Source organism: Bufo gargarizans, chromosome 6, assembly GCF_014858855.1.
Source record: "Bufo gargarizans isolate SCDJY-AF-19 chromosome 6, ASM1485885v1, whole genome shotgun sequence".
Lineage (NCBI taxonomy): Eukaryota > Metazoa > Chordata > Amphibia > Anura > Bufonidae > Bufo > Bufo gargarizans.
Window position 1 is genome coordinate 58,404,480 of NC_058085.1, and position 17,935 is coordinate 58,422,414.

Consider the following 17,935-nt stretch of genomic DNA (forward strand, 5'->3'; position numbering starts at 1 on the left):
CTTCTTGCTGGAGGGACTGGGTTTAGCTAGGGGGCCTACGAGGTCTACGGCCACTCAACTAAATGCTTCCACAATGATTGGAAGGGGTTGGAGCTTTGCTTTATAGCGATATCCTCGCTTCCCTACTCTCTGGCAGGTATCGCAGGATTGGCAAAATTGCCTGATATCCTTTGAGATACCTGGCCAGAAAAAGTTCTGGGTCAGCCCATGTTTAATTCGGCTTTCCCCTAGATGTCCTGACAGGGGTATGTCATGGGCAATGCGCAGTAAATACTGCCTATATTTTTGGGGGACTATCAGCTGTTTCGTGTGCATCGGAATAGACCCAGCTACCATTTTTTCAGTGTAGCGATATACCAGGCCCTTTTCCCAGGCATATCTCTCTCCGTCTAACCTGGCCTGGCTGTTGGCTATCCTGTCTTTATACACCTGTAAGGAGAGATCTAGGGCTACCTCACTTCCAAATGCTAACTGGGCATCTCAGGGGAGGGTGTCGGGAGAAGGGGGTGGTTCGCTTACCTGAGGCTCAGAGTGTGTGGATGGTGCCATGGTGCGGGCCTGCTGTCTGGTGACGACTGGGTAGGCCTCTTGTACCGTGGGTTGGGGAACAAAAGCTGACATGAGCTCCCCCAAGTCGTTGTCCAAAATAACATCTGCCGGCAAGTCTTGCATGAGCCCCACTTCCACATCCCCTGATCCTACTCTCCAATTCAAATGCACCTTGGCAGTAGATACTTTGTAGATGGCTCCCCCTGCCACTCACATGGCTACACACTCTCCGGTGCGGTCCTCCTTGGGGATGAGGTGGTTCCGGACCAAGGTCAAAGTAGCCCCAGAGTTCGTAGTCATTGCACATGTTTCCCCGCTAGGTATAGACCCTGGGGATGACCTTGTCATTGGTTGGAAGCTGCTTGTATAGGGTTGGCCTCATGTAGTACCCCCAGTTGTTCTTCTACAGAGGTGGCTGAAGTGTGTCAGGCGTTAGCTTCACCCTGGTAGCAATATATCATCGCTCGAGCCCCTGGAGGTTGGCCCTGATTTGACAAGGTTTGGCGGTTTCAGTTTCATGAGCATTCCCATTGCACATGGCCCAACTGGTTGCAGGTGTGGAATCGTATACAAGGCCGGGGTGGGTATCGGTTAGGGGCTCCCCCTGGTCCTGACAGAGTCAAAGTCACAGGAGCTGAAAGAGGGGTTGCAGGTCTGGAGAATAAGTGGGGGGGGGGGGGTGGACGTTGGTATCGCCTGGCATCTTGGTTCTCGTCCGCTAGCTTGGCTGCCTCGTGTAGGGTACGAGGCTTTCGATCTCTTACCCAGTCTTGTACCTCTGGTGCTAGCCCCTTCAAGAATTGTTCTAGGAGGACCAGTTGTAGTAGGTACTCCAGGCTAGTGGCTTGGGTCGCTCGTACCCAGCCCATGGCAGCTCGGTGTAAGCGATGAGCCCATTCTGCATGAGAATCCTTTTCCTGCTTTTTAAGTTCCCGGAATTTACGTCTCCATGTCTCGGGGGGTAATGGCATAACGTGCTATACTGGCCTGTTTCACCTTCTGGTAGTCTCTGCTGTTCTCATCTGGAACTGCTCGGTACGCCTCTGCTGCGTGACCAGATAATTTACTGGCAAGCAGGGGTACCTGGTCTGTGGGGCTGATATCATGCAGCTGGCACAATCTTTAAAAGTCCTGTAAATATCCATCAATGTCGTCCTCTGTATCAGCATAATTTTTAAATGCTTGATAAGGAATCTTAATTTTTCCCTGGGTGATGCTGGATGGTGCTGGTGACCCCTTTCTGGATCGCCGGCCTGTTTGTAGCTGCCTGGCCATGATATACTCCTGTACATCTGCCATTAATCTTTCCAATGTCTTTGTGGGTGGTGTTTCTGGGTAAAACTCTAATCTGGATCTGAGTTCTTTTTGGAAATCTGTTTCTTCCCTCTGTGGTGGAGGTGCTATATTATTTTCTCAGTCTCCCTCCATGAGTTCGGCAATAAGGGTAGCTTTTGTCTTTTTGCTGACTATTTTTCCCCTTGCTTCCAACAGTTCTTTTAGTGTAGCTCATTTCAGTGTAGCATAGTTCGTCTCCATTCACTGTCTGTTCGTATATCCGAACATATTCCTGAACTCCGGTTTATATACGAATGGCTGTTTCAACGAACCGCTGTTTTGCTGTGAGGTTTGAATCCTGTTGCTTGCCACCAATTGTAGCGGAGTAATAGTATAATCCACAGTGCCTCCGCTGTTAGTCCTATCCAGCATACAAGATATGAGTACCATAAGTATAATCCCTTTGTCCCAAGAACTGGCCGACACACAGTCTGGGAGTCAACAACCCTTTTATTAAAATGTAAACGTTTATATACAAGTCCCCATGCACGGAGTTTCCATAATGGCATTCAAGGAGTTTCCACATGCAAGGGGAGGGGGGGGGGGTGGCATACACATCTGTTCCTGAAACTAGCATAGGAATGCCCTCAGTCTTGTACGGTGAAAAATTGACACATGAACCCAGTCTTTAATATACTGAAGTGACTAGATTAGATTTGCCACAGCATGTCTTTCCCATATGCCCATGTTTATGCAAATGAGTTTACATGACAAAGTATGGAAAGGTTATTGAATATTAACGTTAGGACAATTAGAAAACTGAATTTTTTTTATGCAGTCCTCCTAAGCAATGAGAGAAGAGTTAGCTGACATCCCCCAAAACATTTTTTGTCACTCTAATGATAATGATGTAGATGCGCAGGTCCCCCAAGCCATCCAACTCAAATCAAGCAAATTTGAGGCTTACTGGCTCTCAGTCAGTTGAGAGCTGGTCTTGAATGTCTCATTGTACACAAGGCTGCCATTGTAAGGTATGTTGACTCCCTGTCTCATGGATAAATTGTTGGCTTGTACATACTTGGCTTTTGGCATACAGCCTTTGTGTGATTGTCTTTTACATGTTGTCTATTGTGTGTTATAGGTAATGATTTATTTTAAAAAATAAAATAATATAGCATCTGTAAAAATAAATTATTAATGATAGGTAGAAAAATATTTATAATAAAAGTTAATTAATGATAGGTTAAATAATAACTATAAAAAAAAGGTATGGATAATAGATAGCATAATGGGGATAAAGAGAAGCTATATATAATAAGTGAAAAAATATTATAGCTTTATCCAGTGATAAAAAAAATCTAGAATATTTGCGATTACAAAGATATAGCACTATATTCTAGAATTTCATGAATTCTCGAAGTGCTGATATTCGCGATAAAAATTTGTGATTAGAATATTCTTGCTCAACACTATTCTTTAGCCTGCTCTTACCATATCCAAGATTTTGAATTCTAAACTTACCCCATTGGGGCACAGAAGGTTTGGTAATTAGAAGTTAAAATAAAAGTTTTTAGAAGCTTTTTGAGCAATTCCATCCCAGTGAGATTTTTAGACAATGAGGTTCTAGGTTCATAGACTATACCGGTACCAAAAGACATAGATTTTTTTCAGCAATCCTCAAAAAATGAATTGTAGACATGACGTCCGCTTACATTAAACAAATGCCTGTCATTTCTGTTTTCAACGAAACCCACACAAAAAACTCTGACATCTTTTCTTTGGTCGTCTTTCAAGCTGATGTAATGCTGATGACTTCTATAATTACGAGCTGTAATGTGTGAGCATTGCAGTCTGCAGATATCGATGATGGAGGAATCTCAGACGCCGTGTTCTATGTACTCAGTACAGAGTATTAGCACTTTCCCTTTACACATGAGTAGATCTAAATTATCAATCACAGAGAATGAACCAAGTTGTGATTTATATCATACAGGAAAATGGGAAAACCTTCAACAACAAAAAAAACTCATCAACCGAGACTTATTTGTGCATAGTCTTTTCTATAAAGATGTATTCTGTTGGTTATGTTCATAATAGGTATTTTCATTAGCTCTTAAAGCATGATCTACACCATTTAACCAGTCATGTTGTCTGGTAGGGTTGTGTTGATCATGCTGAATAAAACAATATATTTATTTTCTCTATAGGGTTAATAGCTACTAAGATATATTAATTTCTACATTCCCATCTCCAGACAGAGCCCCCAAAGTCAACAGAAAGCAGCAGCACATATATGGCCACCCTCCGTTCGCAGCTATAGGACTTAGGAAAAAAGCCGAGCATCGACTCGGTTACTTCTGGTAATACCATAGCGGTGAATGGCAACACTTGCATGGTGGACTCTCTATTCACCTCTATGAGACTTCCGAAAACAGCCAAATGTGCTCGCTTGGTTATTTTCAGAATTTTAATAGCGATGAATTGAGAGCATTTGTACATATGCAATCTGCTCTCCTTCACTAAGCGGACCAGGTTCTAGAGATAGTAGTGGATCTTTGAGGTAGAACCTGCACCTATCTGACATTAATGTCATGTCCAGGGAAAGACTGGGAACTTAAAGTGACTCTGGAAAAGAAAACTAAAAGTGGCCCCATTTTGTAGGCAGGTCCAAAGGTGGGGCAACACAAGTAGGTGGGGTCATCAATACCATGGTGCAAAATATTATCTCAGAATAACCAAATAACACAGTGTAGCACAATATACTGCCCCAAAAACTGGCCTTCTGTGGTGGCCATCAATAGCTACTATCTTCTGTCCTCCTTCTCCAGTTGTCTGTGGAGCAGGGAGTTTAGGATGTGAGAAGTGGGCCACAGCAGTTGAATTCAGGAGGACATGTGCAGCCGCTGGCTGGGTACATGAATGCATGATTCCCACAGAATTAATTATTGTTGAGAGCTCATTATGTACCCGGTCAGTGGCAGAGAAGAGGACTTGGGTGGGGCATCGGCCCACAGGTAAATTTCCCTGTAGGGTCTATGGCCAATCTGCCCCTGGTCATGTCCTAGCAATATGCCATCAATGTTCCAGATGGGCCAATCCCGTTAAGATTAGGAGTTAGTCTCTAAATTGGAGTTTAAGGTGAGCATACCCAAAAGAAAGCTGTCAACTCGTCCTTCCAACTCAATCATAAAAATTCATGCTTGACTCAAGTGTGCAAGAGAGAGGGGCCACGTTACTGCCATGCAGCTGTGGTGGGTATATCACATGGGAAACATAATCAAACATGTTGTAATCCGACATGTCGAATCCTGCTTTTCCTCAATGCCTTTTGTCGAGGGCGGGTCAGTAGAATTCTGTACAAATTATATATTCAGCTTATACATAATATTACCATATTGTTATCACAAACAATTATCAATTTAATGTCATGAAGATCTAGATAGAATAGTCTACATCTGTCTAATGGAGAGTCGGTAATCTATACTTCATGAGTATCACATTTATAATTTAGTCTAGCACAGTGATTTTCAACTGCAATCCTCGAATGCCCCTAGCAAGTCTGGACTGTAGTTGAGAAACACTGGTCTTGTACAGGACACCAGATGCATTGTTTCGTCCTTAGGAAATATTGAACTATCAGAAGCAGAGCCAACAGCGCCTTTCCCCTGGGCTATACCTCGGCTACCTGAAACTCTGCAGCTCCGTAGATCAAATCAAGGTTCTTGTTTCTCAGAAACCTCCCAATATGTTATGCCACGTGAAGATAAGGGACAACAGAAATATTTCCAAGTAAGTCTTACTCCTAACTTTTTTGTCTTCATGATTGTGAGAAAAAGATATGTTTCGTTGGTTTCAAAATAAACTTCCACGATAATAAGATTTCCAAGGTTCCACAGGAGGATGGCAAATCCACCACTACCGAGCGATCGGCTGTTATCTTCTAGGTCTGGTACTACACAGCTCTGAGTAGAGTATAGATCTAGTAACCGCAGAAGTGCAGAGTTGCACCACCAATGAGGCGAGGTGAGGCGATTGCCTCAGGCAGCACCAGGTAGGGGCAAGAGGGGGGCAGCAGAAGGGGGATTTTCTGTTTCTGCAGTATAGTATTGGGGAGCACAGTGGGCCCAGTATGTGGCGCTGTATTACCCGATATGTTTTAGCTCTTGTGGGGTTTCGCTCTGGTAGATAGGGTAAGCGAGAGCAGTACAGAGGCCAAATACAAGTTCTTAACTCAAAACGTCAGTGTTTATTCACACCTAAGGCAATTGCACAAAACAGCACGTAACTTTGCAGTCTTGGTGTTAATTCACACACAATGGAAAGTTCATATAACACAAGTCACCTTGCTGGCATTTCTGCCTCCAGTAGTCCACAGCAGGCTTTAGGGGGCCTGTTATCCCAGCATGCTGCTCTCAGCCCTCCAACAAGGCACAAAGCCTCAGATCCCCAAAACAGAGACATCTCTGCTGAGCTCAGCTGCCTATTTAAGGACAGCCAGGTGCTGCCAAAACCCGGACCGGCATTTGACCTCACCTGGCTGGAAACCAGCCCAGCCGCACATGGCTGGGAGAAAAATACCTGCCTTTCCAGACACAACCCCTCACTGTGTCACACTCTGTATGTAATGTTTTCCAAGTATGTCTTTAAGAGTAGGACTGGAGGGAAGGGGTTAGGTTAAGAAATTGGCATTGGGGGTTTGGGGTCCATTTTTTTATTTTTTTTTGCCTCAGGCAGCAGAAAGGCTAGGTGCACCCCTGCAGAGATGCTCCTATTGAAGTGAACGGAAGCTGCACTGCACAATGGATTGAACTGCATAGCTCCAGTGCCCAATCTACAAAGTAAAAGCTGATTTACAGGGGTGCAAGGTGTATGAACCCCACCGATCTGATATTGATGGCCTGTGCTAAAGATAGCCCATCAGTATAAAAATTCTGTACAACCTTTAAAGTCAAAAGCCCATATTAGTTGAATGTCTGATCTTAGGTACTGTGAGGATCTTGAAACGCAGTAGACTTACACCTCATGATTGGCAGACTGTGCCATATTGCTTCCAAAGGTGTCAAGTTCCCTGGTGGCCCTTCATATGCACACTATAAAGAAGGAAATAATAAGCATATTCTTATTATGGTCTTTTTCACTATCTTGAACATTTTCTGGTGCTCTAAATTAACTTTTCTGGTGGATCTGAATAAATATATGTGTGTGTGTGTGTGGGGGGGGGGGGGGTGTATGGGTTCTCATTAAAGAGATCCAGATGGTATATGGAGCCTTGCATGCAGTGCTTCATATAAAATAAATATGTGAAGTAGCTCACATAAGTAGATTTTCTAATTAAATTGAGCTAGAGTTCTGGCTCACATGCTCTGCGCCTCATTTATTGTTTTAGACACTTTTTGCACTTCAGTAGACAAGGGCAGAGCCAGATTAAGCCTGGTGGAGGACACCTACAAATAAAAATTTTAACAGAGCTGGGGTAAATGAGGTTATCTCTAAGCTGCATGCCTGTCTGCATGCATAGTCTAGTGTAAACACTGCGGTCAGTCCATAGTCTAGTATAAATGCTGCGGTCAGTCAATACGTAGTCTAGTGTAAATGCTGCGGTCAGTCAGTACATAGTCTAGTGTAAATGCTGAGGTCAGTCAGTACGTAGTCTAGTGTAAATGCTGAGGTCAGTCAGTCCATAATCTAGTATAAATGCTGCGGTCAGTCAGTACGTAGTCTAGTGTAAATGCTGCGGTCAGTCAGTACGTAGTCTAGTGTAAATGCTGCGGTCAGTCAGTACATAGTCTAGTGTAAACACTGAGGTCAGTCAGTACGTAGTCTAGTGTAAATGCTGAGGTCAGTCAGTACGTAGTCTAGTGTAAATGCTGAGGTCAGTCCATAGTCTAGTATAAATGCTGCGGTCAGTCAGTACGTAGTCTAGTGTAAATGCTGAGGTCAGTCAGTACGTAGTCTAGTGTAATTGCTGAGGTCAGTCAGTACGTAGTCTAGTGTAAACACTGAGGTCAGTCCATAGTCTAGTATAAATGCTGAGGTCAGTCAGTACGTAGTCTATTGTAAATGCTGCGGTCAGTCAGTACGTAGTCTAGTGTAAATGCTGCGGTCAGTCAGTACGTAGTCTAGTGTAAATGCTGAGGTCAGTCAGTACGTAGTCTAGTGTAATTGCTGAGGTCAGTCAGTACGTAGTCTAGTGTAAACACTGAGGTCAGTCCATAGTCTAGTATAAATGCTGAGGTCAGTCAGTACGTAGTCTATTGTAAATGCTGCGGTCAGTCAGTACGTAGTCTAGTGTAAATGCTGCGGTCAGTCAGTACGTAGTCTAGTGTAAACACTGAGGTCAGTCCATAGTCTAGTATAAATGCTGCGGTCAGTCAGTACGTAGTCTAGTGTAAACACTGAGGTCAGTCCATAGTCTAGTATAAATGCTGAGGTCAGTCAGTACGTAGTCTATTGTAAATGCTGCGGTCAGTCAGTACGTAGTCTAGTGTAAATGCTGCGGTCAGTCAGTACGTAGTCTAGTGTAAATGCTGCAGTCCATCAGTACATAGTCTAGTGTAGACACTACGCTCAGTCCACAGTCTAGTATAAATTCTGAGGTCAGTCAGTACATAGTCTTGTGTAATCACTGTTGTCAGTCCATAGTCTAGTAGAAATCCTGCGGTCAGTCAGTCCAAAGTCTAGTATAAATGCTAAGGTCAGTCAGTCCATAGTCTAGTGTAAATGCTGAGGTCAGTCCATAGTCTAGTGTAAATGCTGAGGTCAGTCCATAGTCTAGTGTAAATGCTGAGGTCAGTCCATAGTCTAGTGTAAATGCTGAGGTCAGTCAGTGCATAGTCCTAATATGTATGCTGCGGTCAGTTAGTACATATGCTGCAGTCAGTCATTGCATAGTCCAGTGTAAATGCTGCGGTCAGTCAGTCCATATTCTAGTGTAAACGCTGCAGTCAGACATTGCATAGTCTAATGTAAACCCTGCAGCCAGTCACTGGATAGTCTGGTGTAAATGTTATGGTCATTCAGGATTTTGTGTGGGTAGGAGGGCACTATGTACCAGGGCTCTGTGGTGGATTAAGAAGCAGGGGATTTGAAAGTGGCACAGGTCATAAGGGCTCACATCATTTGTCGGCATCTCCGTAGGAAAAGGGTAGACATGAAGTAGCCATGCTGTGTGAAAGGTGCTGGGAGGACACAGAGGGTCCTGACTATGGTGAAAGGAAAAAGAAGGAACAGAAAAGAACATCACAAAGCAAAGTCTTCCAAGGGTTCCGTTGGGGCTAAGAAAATATACCACTTGGGGCTGAAGGGGTTGTCAGTAGGAGTCAGGGACTCTTGAGGGGAGTATAGGGGCATGGAGAGAATCATAATTCCACTGAATCTGCTGCCTGTACATAACTCAGACAGACAGACAGCAGCTTCAGAGGAGCCCTGACCTCCTCTCCATAGTCACTTCATTCAGAAGTTCATAGAAGGCTCTCATGACGCAGGGATTGACTGCTTCATACTTCCCTCCTCCTTCGATTTCTTTATACTTGCCAGCAACACAGGATATACTATGGGGCTCAACTCCTGTGTCACTCCAGTGCTGATACCTACTGGCAACCTTGATTATCTTTCCTCTACACAGGAGAGGATAGTACAGTTTTCAGATCCCTCGCTGTTCAGCCTCATACGGTGCTAGGGGTGAGAGGACTGCAGGAACAGTAGCTGCACACTTCTCTTTCAGTACTAGTTCAGCCTCCATCTGCTTGTTGGGCAGGAGCATCAGTCTGAACCTGCTTATCTGGTGGAGACCCCTACGTTCTCTGTAGTGATAGAGGCCCCGGGGCGTGAGCCCCTGGTGTCCTCCCTTTAATCCAACCCTAGCAAGGGGTCATTGATAAGAGGAAAAGGATTTATGGGAAGGATGTTAGGGTTTAAAATGAGCCACATTACACCAACATTTTGGCACAAAACTATGGTTTAATGTAAACCAACCAAAAAGTTGGACAACAGTGTCTCAAGATGTGTCAAAATTATCATTCAGCATGGATTACTGTGATAAACTTGGTACACCTTGTCTAGTTCTAAGCTGTCTAAAATGAAGACCTTATTTTTAAAAAAATGTCTCTTAAACTGTTTTAATTTCTGTCCTTAGAGATGAATGGGAATGGATTCAAAATCTGTCCATTTCAGAGTCTTTGGAAAATCTCGAGCTCTCTCTGGATGCACACACCCATCAGTTTCTGTGCGATCTCCAGGTGGCAGTGAAGGCCCTACTTAAACAAATCAATCTACCTCTTCACCAGGTAAAGAAACCTCTACCCGAAGTCCTTCATGGAAATTATTACTTAAAGAGGAGCTGTTACCTCTCCTGACATGTCTGCTTTAGTAACTACTTCTATTCCTCATGTAATAACAATCCTGTACCGTCTGGTCTTATGACTTTATCTTTTGCCATTCCTCTGTTTTCCCTGCTAGAAGTTTATGAATGAATTGGCAGTAGTCTCCAATGAAGGTCCAGATGGATGTTACCAATTGGATAATGTCAGAATGTGCAGGAACAACCCCCAACTGGTAACATCCATCTGGACCTTAATTGCAAACTGCTATTGATTCATCCACAACTTCTAGAATGAATACTAAAGGAAAAGCAAATCAGAGTCATAAGACCCAATGCTCCAGAATTGTTATTACATGAGGAATGCAAGTAGTCACTAAAACAGTCATGTCGGGAGAGGTGACAGATCCTCTTTAACACTCATGTTGCAATATATATGCCTGATATAATAATTTTATATACAGTTATGAGACTTTCTTGTTTCAGTTCAAAGGACTATACTGTCCTATGAGTTAAGACTTCACTCATAGACACCCATGAAAGCAAGCTGTAATTGGGCCAAAGACTCCTTGTATGGTTGCCCCCCCCCCCCCCCCCATGCAATTTGTGATTGCCAATCCATCCTGTAAAATCAGGTTTCCTTTGACAATAGATGAGGACATGGGACAAGCACCATAGACATGAATATATTTTTAGCAGCTAACAAAATATGACATAAATCTGATGTTTATGGCTAACCTACAACAGGTAACAACTATGACTAGGACTACAATCAGACTTTTTGTCATAAGACTTTTTTGATAGAGTAATCCATACCTTAAAGGGGTTGTCTCATCGCTAGGATATGCCCCCATTGTCTGATAGGTGCAGGTCCCAGTGGAGCCACAAAGTGGTGGAGGGCACACTGTGCATGCGCAGCCACCCTCCATTAATTTCTATGGGGCTGCCGAAAAAAGCTCGGCTATTTCCAGTGTAGATTTTTTTTTTTTTTTTATGAGGGCGACCATCTTGCCTGAAGTGCTGTTAACAGTTAACAAAAATGCTTTACAACAGTCACATCTCCTATTGTGAACAGTGGATCCTGTGTTATATATATGAGGGACAAAAATGAGTGACATTGTAGTCAGTGTAAAAAAAAATTTTTTTAGAATTTTTAAATATAGCTACTGACATTAATTTATATAATTTGTTATATAGATAAACAAACGTCTTGAAATTTGTTTTGTGTTCGATTCGCCAGATTAGTAAAAAAAATGATTTGCTTCCAAATCTATTCTAAATCAAAATTGCTCCAATTGGCCTGAAAATTGGTATATAAAACTATTTAAATTTTTTCAATTGTTTGCTTGCTCTCTCTTTCTACCCAACTCCCCCTTTTAAGTTCTCTAACGCAATGACAGCAATAGCAAATAATGTCAGAGTGACACTGATATATGTAGCTATGGGTAAACACATGGTTGATGGTGTAAACAAACAGCCTATTTAAAAACACTCTGCGCCATCATGTTATGCTTTTTAAAATGAAAAAATGTCAAGAAATTGTCCCTTATTGGGGAAAAATGGTGTTTAAACACACATGTTATCAGAAAACAACAGGGTCTTGTTCTTAACAAGCCTCTAAAAATGATGTTTTAATGGGGGCAGATACCTGCCCCTGTTTATACACACAAGTGTAAATGTCAGAAGAAACAGTGGCTTGTTCTGAAGTTGAACAAGCCTGGAAAAATTCTTCAGTTTAATTGGGAGCAGCAGCAGTACAGTGTGCATGTGGAAAGGGAAAGGTTTGTATGGGTAATAGTGGCAGCAAAATTAACATCAGTTTCAGTACAGCATGAAACAAAAAAGTCAGTAGAGTTGTGTGTGCAGCTGTGTAGGGGTAGAAGTAGTGATAGCTGTACAGGAGTAATGGTAATTGCAGTAGTGCAAGTAGCAGCCGAGGTGGTGGCAGCAGATGCAGCAATATAGTAGGGAACATGATCATAGGCAGGTAGACAGTGGCAGTGGCAGTGGCAGTGGCTGGCGATAAATAGCCACTGTCAGCAATGGCAGATCTATTCATTAACTTCAGTCAGATGTGTGGGAAAATCCTCACGGACCCATGCCTAATTTTGGCAAAGTAATGTTTTGTACACTTCTGGAGGATAACCTTGACCGTTTGGGTGAGACAACTCCACCTGCCGCACTGAAAACCTTCCCTGAGATGACGCTGAACAAAACAGTACTGTTAGAGAAAACTGGGGCAGTTGTGGTCACTTTTTCAATCTGCCAGTCCATGGGGTCAGTGAATATAGAATGTGCCGGAGAAAGGCCACAGTCCAGGTAGAATTGAACCTGGTTGTTCAGGTGGTACATCAGGTGGTGCCTGAAACAACATGAAAAAGAAAATACTGCCCCATTATATTCATTAGACTGAACTGCCTGCTACTGCTGCTGTTTTTCTTGTTTCTGTCAATGAGCTTATTACAAACACTTTGATGTGTGGTATGACTTTTATAAACGCCAAAATAAAAAAAAAAAGGACCACACTTTACCATAAATGATACCAATATAAATACACCTTTACTTGTTAATTATTAAAATACATAAAAAATGCCAACTTTGAAAGGACAGACAGGATGCAATATAGACCATTGTACTATGACTAGAGATGAGCGAATCGAAGCTGACGAAGTGGAATTCGATCAGAATTTCAGGAAAAATTTGATTCGCAACAAATGCAAATTTCCTCGCACTTCGTGGTAACGAATCGCAATTTTCCTAAAATGGCGGCTACACGTGTGAGGACTGAGGACATGGGGCAAGGAACTCTGGGAAGGTGGGATCACCCAGATTGACATGTCTGCATGCAGCCAATCAGCAGCCAGCCAGCCCTGCGATGTCACAGCCCTATAAATACGGAACCCATTTTAGATTCTGCCATTTTACAGCATTCAGAGTGCAGGGACAGACGTGTGAAGGTGCTAGGGACAGCAAGTGGAAAAAGGATTGTGGGAAAAAAAAACAGAAAAAAATATTTATAATTGCAGGGAAAGGATAGGAAAGATTTCACAGGATCTTAGTGCAGGGAGAGACGTCAGAAGGTGCTAGGGACATTGATAGGAAAGTGATTTACAAGTGCAGGGAACGATTATTTGGGACTCCAAATAGTCATTAAACAGCTCTGTCATTCCAACTTTTTGCTATTGGGCTGCAAGTGTTATGTTGAAAAGCCTTTAGTGGCTTATATCTTAGTATCTTACCTAGTTTCATCAGTACGACAAGTAAAATATATACGCATTTCACTTCTGCAGTTATTTCTGTTAAAAGCTTATACGGGCGTATTTCAGTACAAGAAAAATATATTTGCAGTTCACTTCTGCAGTTATTTCTGTTGAAAGCGTATAGGGACATATATCATAAAAAAAAAGAAAAATATATACACACTGCACTGTTGCAGTTACTTCTGGTGAAAATGTATATAGGGGCTTATTTCAATAAATAAAATAAAAAATATACGCACTGTACTGTTGCAGTTATTTCTGGTGAAAGCGTATAGGGGCGTAGTTCAGTACTACAAGAAAAATATATACGCACTTAACTCTTTAATTGTTTTCTGGTCAAAGTGTATAGTGGCCTATTTCAGTCCAAAAAATATATATATTCTCAGGTCACTTCAGCAGTTATTTCTGGTGAAAGCGTATAGGGGCGTATTACATTATAAAAAGAAAAATATATACGCACTGCACTGTTGCAGTTATTTCTGGTGAAAGTGTATTGGGTCGTATTCCAGTACAACAAGAAAAATATATTCTCAATGCATTTCTGCAGTTAATTCTGGTGAAAGCGTATAATGGCCTATTTCAGTACAAACAGAAAAATACATTCTCAGTTCACGTCGGCAGCGGTTATATGTGTTGAAAGCATGGCTGGGAGTCAGCAGGGTGACAGCAGTGGGAGGTCGGGAGCCAAACGTGCCTGGGGTAGAGCACCTGCTTCGCAGCAGCCTACCTACCCGCGAAGTAGTGGTGCAGGGGTTCATGGAAGTAGCGGCAGTAGCAGTCAGTCAGTGCAGCGGTTAAATGTGGTAAAATCTTTATTGAAGTATTTCGGTCGAAAAACTAAATTTGTTCAGCGGTCAGCTGCGGTTATATGCGGAAAAATCTCTGTGATGTCTCAATGATAAATCTGCAGCATGGGGGCCCCGTGTGGTCTCTACACACTTTCAAAATCATCCTTCAGCGGAGCGAATAGATGCCGGATGACCAGGACACTCCTTGACCTTCCCAGGAGCTGCTGTCTGGAGCAGCTGTTCATTTCTGAGACGTCTATATAGTGGGAGGGGAATCCGAACACCCTCTCCATCTCAGTGCTCCGTTATATGCAATGAAATCTTTTGTGACTTATTTCAGTGTAAAAACAAATTTTATTCAGCATTCAGCAGTGCAGTTCTATGCGGTAAAATATTTTGTGACGTATTTCGGTGGAAAAACGAATTGCATTCAGCGTTCAGCGCTGCAGTTATATGCAGTAAAATCTTTAGTGACGTATCTTGATGAACTTTGCGACTCTTCCATGCTCAAAGCTATCTTAAAGCTTTGGCTTGTCATTGTCTGTAGCTACTAGAGCCTTGTTCATGTCAGGCAGGTTCCCTCAGAAGTATCTTGGTTGATCGATACTCTGTCATTGTGCTATTCTGTGGCTTCCTCATGCTGCTGCCACCTCCAGACTCTGTCATTGTGCCACTCTGTGGTCTCCTCCTGATGCTGCTGCTGCCACCTCCAGACTCTCTGTCGTTGTGCCACTCTGTGGCCTACTCATGCTGCTGCCACTTCCAGACTGAGTGCGCTGGGGCAGCTGTCATGTGTATGGATGTACACTATCAAAGCTATAAACGAGTCTACAGTAGAAGTCTCATATTTTTTCAGGCAGTGGCTATGTAGCTCTTATAGCTGTGTGGGTAAGTGCCTTGCCTCTGATAGAGAACGTCGTGGGTTTGAGTCCCAGCAGAAACTTTTCTGAAATACAAGCACTGACTCTATATATGGCTATACAGCGCGGGACACAGGCCGGAAGAGGCTGCATCGCATCGCTGACATGGAGGTAAGTAGAAGGGAGGCACTTGATACTGGCACATGGGGAGAGGGAGGTTGGCACATGGGGGGGTTGTCACTATGATACTGGCACATGGGGGGAAGGGGAGAGGCACTTGATACTGGCACATGGGGGGAGAGGCACTTAATACTGGCACATTGGGAGGGGGGATGGCACTATGATACTGGAACATATGGGAGGAAGGAGAGAGGCACTTAATACTGGCACATAGGGGGGGTTATGGCACTATGATACTGGCACATGGAGGGGTGGGTGGGTGGGAAGGAGAGAGGCACTTGATACTGGCACATTGGGGGGGGCGATGGCACTATGATACTGGCACATGGGGGAGTGGGAAGGAGAGAGGCACTTGATACTGGCACATTCGGGGGGCTACTGGCACATGATAGGAGGCTACTGGCACATAAGGGGGACTACTGGCACATAAGGGGGCTACTGGCACATAAGGGGAGCTACTGGCACATAAAGGGGGCTACTGGCACATTATAGGAGGCTGCTGGCACATAACAGAGACTACTGACACATAAGGGGAGCTGCTGGCACATAAGGGGAGCTGCTGGCACATAAGGGGAGCTACTGGCACATAAGGGGGGCTACTGGCACATGAGGGGGGCTACTGGCACATGAGGGGGGCTACTGGCACATGAGGGGGGCTACTGGCACATAAGGGGGGCTACTGGCACATAAGGGGGGCTACTGGCACTTGATAGGAGGCTACTGGCACATAAGGGGGGCTACTGGCACTTGATAGGGGGCTACTGGCACATGATTGGGGGGATACTGGCACATGGAGGGGTGGGTGGGAAGGAGAGAGGCACTTGATACTGGCACATTGGGGGGGCGATGGCACTATGATACTGGCACATGGGGGAGTGGGAAGGAGAGAGGCACTTGATACTGGCACATTCGGGGGGATACTGGCACATGATAGGAGGCTACTGGCACATAAGGGGGGCTACTGGCACATAAGGGGGGCTACTGGCACATAAGGGGGACTACTGGCACATAAGGGGGCTACTGGCACATAAGGGGAGCTACTGGCACATTATAGGAGGCTGCTGGCACATAACAGAGACTACTGACACATAAGGGGAGCTGCTGGCACATAAGGGGAGCTACTGGCACATGATAGGAGGCTGCTGGCACATAACAGGGACTACTGGCACATTAGGGGGGCTACTGGCACAGGGGGGCTACTGGCACATAAGGGGGGCTACTGGCACATAAGGGGGGCTACTGTCACATGATAGGAGGCTACTGGCACATAAGGGGGGCTACTGGAACTTGATAGGGGGGCTACTGGCACTTGATAGGGGGGCTACTGGCACATGATGGTGGGGGGCTCTTATTACTGGCACATGATTGGGGAGCATCTATGGTGGCTCTTATTACTGGCACATGATTAAGGGCATCTATGGGGGCACATCTTACTGGCACATGATTAGGGGGCATCTATGGGGGCACATCTTACCGACACATGATTGGAGGGGCATCTATTGGGGCACTTTTTACTGGCACATTATTGGGTGTCACTATAGGGGCATCTACTGAGGCTAAAAAGAAGGGGTATTTTAAATGGGGGGATCTGTATAGGGGCATTTTATACTGGGACACATTATGGTGGGTACTATGGGGAAGGGAGAGAGGAGCACTATGGGGTCATCTACGGGGTCACTGAGAAGGGGTATTTTATATTGGCACATTATGGGAACATTAGCTCAACTGGGGGCATTACAAGGGGGTATGTTTTGCACATTATAAGGAGAATTATTTCTACTGGGGGGGGGGAATTATGGTGGGCTTTATTACTCCCCCATGGTATGACCCCCTAGTAGCAGCACCAGCCTCTCCCTGCTCTGCAATTCCTCTGCCCATTCTCCAAATCCTTATTATGAAATCTTTCTAATTAGGATAAAACACAACATCAGCTCCGCCGAGCCCCTCATCCGAAGTGTTGAAGTGGTGTCCGAGATCCCCAAAGGCCAAGTCAAGTAATTGTAAGTTTTCATGTGGAGTATGTTTATGTTATACACATATAGCATACACTGTGCCACACAATATACAGTATACCTCTACACTGTGCCACACAATATACAATATAACTCTACACTATGTCACACAATATACAGTATACCTCTACAGTCGTGGCCAAAAGTTTTGAGAATTACATAAATATTGGAAATTGGAAAAGTTGCTGCTTAGGTTTTTATAATAGCAAAATGCATATACTCCAGAATGTTATGAAGAGTGATCAGATGAACTTCATAGTCCTTCTTTGCCATGAAAATTAACTTAATCCCCCAAAAAACTTTCCACTGCATTTCATTGCTGTCATTAAAGGACCTGCTGAGATCATTTCAGTAATCGTCTTGTTAACTCAGGTGAGAATGTTGACGAGCAAAAGGCTGGAGATCATTATGTCTGATTGGGTTAAGATGGCAGACTTGACCTATTAAAAGGAGGGTGATGCTTGAAATCATTGTTCTTCCATTGTTAACCATGGTGACCTGCAAAAAAACGCGTGCAGCCATCATTGCGTTGCATAAAAATGGCTTCACAGGCAAGGATATTGTGGCTACTAAGATTGCACCTCAATCAACAATTTATAGGATCATCAAGAACTTCAAGGAAAGAGGTTCAATTCTTGTTAAGAAGGCTTCAGGGTGCCCAAGAAAGTCCAGCAAGCGCCAGGATCGTCTACTA

General features: G+C 43.9%; 1 protein-coding gene across 1 annotated transcript in view; it reads left to right on the top strand.

The window, feature by feature from the left end:
* ANKFN1 (ankyrin repeat and fibronectin type III domain containing 1) overlaps positions 1-17,935 on the top strand; it is a 475,518-nt gene that overhangs the window by 321,323 nt on the left and 136,260 nt on the right. Inside the window, exons 12-13 of the mRNA XM_044299903.1 lie at positions 5,447-5,613; positions 9,959-10,109. Of these exons, the coding sequence (XP_044155838.1) occupies positions 5,447-5,613; positions 9,959-10,109 (318 nt within the window). The remainder of the gene's footprint in view (positions 1-5,446; positions 5,614-9,958; positions 10,110-17,935) is intronic.